General features: G+C 44.8%; 1 protein-coding gene across 1 annotated transcript; it reads left to right on the top strand.

The window, feature by feature from the left end:
* Window positions 1-165: 165 nt before the first annotated feature.
* On the top strand, window positions 166-480 carry FOIG_16880 (uncharacterized protein; the record flags this gene model as incomplete). Its single annotated transcript, XM_031218360.1, has 1 exon — window positions 166-480. One exon carries the CDS (start codon window positions 166-168, stop codon window positions 478-480), a length of 315 nt encoding a protein of 104 aa, XP_031051926.1.
* Window positions 481-2,014: the final 1,534 nt, after the last annotated feature.

Here is a 2,014-nt window from a genome sequence, read left to right as displayed (position 1 = left end):
CCTGGCTCTCAAGAGGCCCTTCTGTGCTTCGTACTCAACACAATCTTCTTTCTTGTCGTCCTGTGGGGTATCTTGCCCTTTTACAGCATCAGGAAAGAGCTGCCATTTTTCGTGAGCGGACTTGTCGTCTGCTCTGTTGGCCTGCTTGCCGTGGCTCTCACGATTATGTCCATACACGTGGCTTTCACTGCTTGGGACTGGTCGATCTTACTTGAAGAGGACGGATCCATGAGCCTCGCCAAGCACTGCCGTGCCATGTCTATCTTCTTAAGTGCGCTTTGGTGCATGGGATGGATATTCTTCATACTATCCTTATCCTACGTTTTGAATTTCGGCGTTCCCGACTTTCTTCAACAGATGCTGGTCGACACGAGAAAGCTCCTAGCAGCGGCTGGGATCAAGCCACTACCCCATCCAGCCTGGGTAGATAAGGAGGACTTTATTACATCAGAAGAGGCAGCGAATCTTGTGATAGTTTGACACTGCATGGAAAAAGGATGCTCCGAAGATTAAACTATGTACATAATATAAAGCAATGAAATCGGAAGTAGCGGCGAGCTTGAAGAGTTTCTTTATCCTTCTTTAATATGATTAGTTTCGTCATTAAATAGCTCCGCATACATAGCCGCATAACATTGACAATCGACTGACTAATCATATCTTGGTGCGGTGTTCATTATCTTCTCTTCTTTGCCTCGACCTAGAAATCGCGAATGAAGGGGCGGGCTCATGATGATGAATACAACACTTTCATGCAAAACATGAAGAAGCAGCTTGGCTCTGAAGCACTTGGAGGAGACGAAATCTAATTCCAGCCCTCTCTGACCATCCGACACGAGGCGGTTACTTATTGCGAAACGAACTATTTCGATTCCAATTATCACGTACAGGCTAATGTTCTCCCCGACATTTGCTATGATGGCGTAAGCAGGAAAACTGTTAGCTAATGAAGTATTACAGTGAGATGCAATAAGTCTGAATCCAGACTGAGGTTCTACTGGTAGTTCGGGTGATGTAGTTCTCGTGGACAGTGTCCTAGCTTCATTGAGTATAAATCTGGCTTAATTAAGCAGACATTACTCCTTATCAAGACATTACTACACTAGTAACACACACTCACAATTGGGCTAATTAGAGAGCGTGTACTTGAATATGGATTCAAACGTATTGCCCCCCCACTACTCCTCGAAGGCGCGACGCCGCCCGGACTAATATCAGTAAGGGCTGAAAGTTACCGTAGCTCAATTCACTCTGAGCTCGGCGAGCTTCCAAACTGTTACCAAAAAGTGGCAAAGAAAGAAAGCATACGAAATATAGGAGCAACGCTATTTCTAGGCATTTAATCAGGCTCCAGTGTCCTCGCCTAAAGGCTTCAACCCACTATATGCTTTGGCATCCGCCAACTAAGACGCTGAAAAGAACCTACTTGGCTTAGTACCAAAGTTAGTAGGGATAATTGAGAATATAAGACTGAACAGCCTGTAGGATAGTATCCAGCTTTGTTTTTAACAGAGACCTACTCCATAGCAAACAGTCTTTTTAAATCAGGTAAGACTATAAATATTAACCTCTAGTAATGAGCAGCTATTTACACCGAAGTGAGCATGAAATGACGATTAAGAGAGATCGAATTTTCTAGGTATAACTTGCTGAAGGAGCCAATTTTACAGCTAGCCATCGGCTTCAGATGAGGGAAATGATGCTTGAATATTCAGGGCCCGTCTGTCGTGACTGGTGGTATTCCTGACACGTATCATCTTAAGCAGAGAAGTTGAGTGATTCATGGCCTGGCGTTGACTTCTGGGAGGTAAGGAATCGTGCCTCACTTTCAACAATATTACTTTACTTCTCCTACTCTGTACTCCACACTTTCACATCCGCTATATGCTACGGGGACATCATTACTTTCCTCTATTAACAAGACGATATCCCGTCATCTGGCCCGGGCGTTCCCTCCTGAGATGGTCCCGCTCTTCTTATCCCCGCATCCTGATTGCTAATACAGTAACGGCTG

Source organism: Fusarium odoratissimum (assembly GCF_000260195.1).
Source record: "Fusarium odoratissimum NRRL 54006 unplaced genomic scaffold supercont1.275, whole genome shotgun sequence".
NCBI lineage: Eukaryota > Fungi > Ascomycota > Sordariomycetes > Hypocreales > Nectriaceae > Fusarium > Fusarium odoratissimum.
This window is presented reverse-complemented; position numbering and strand designations above follow the sequence as displayed.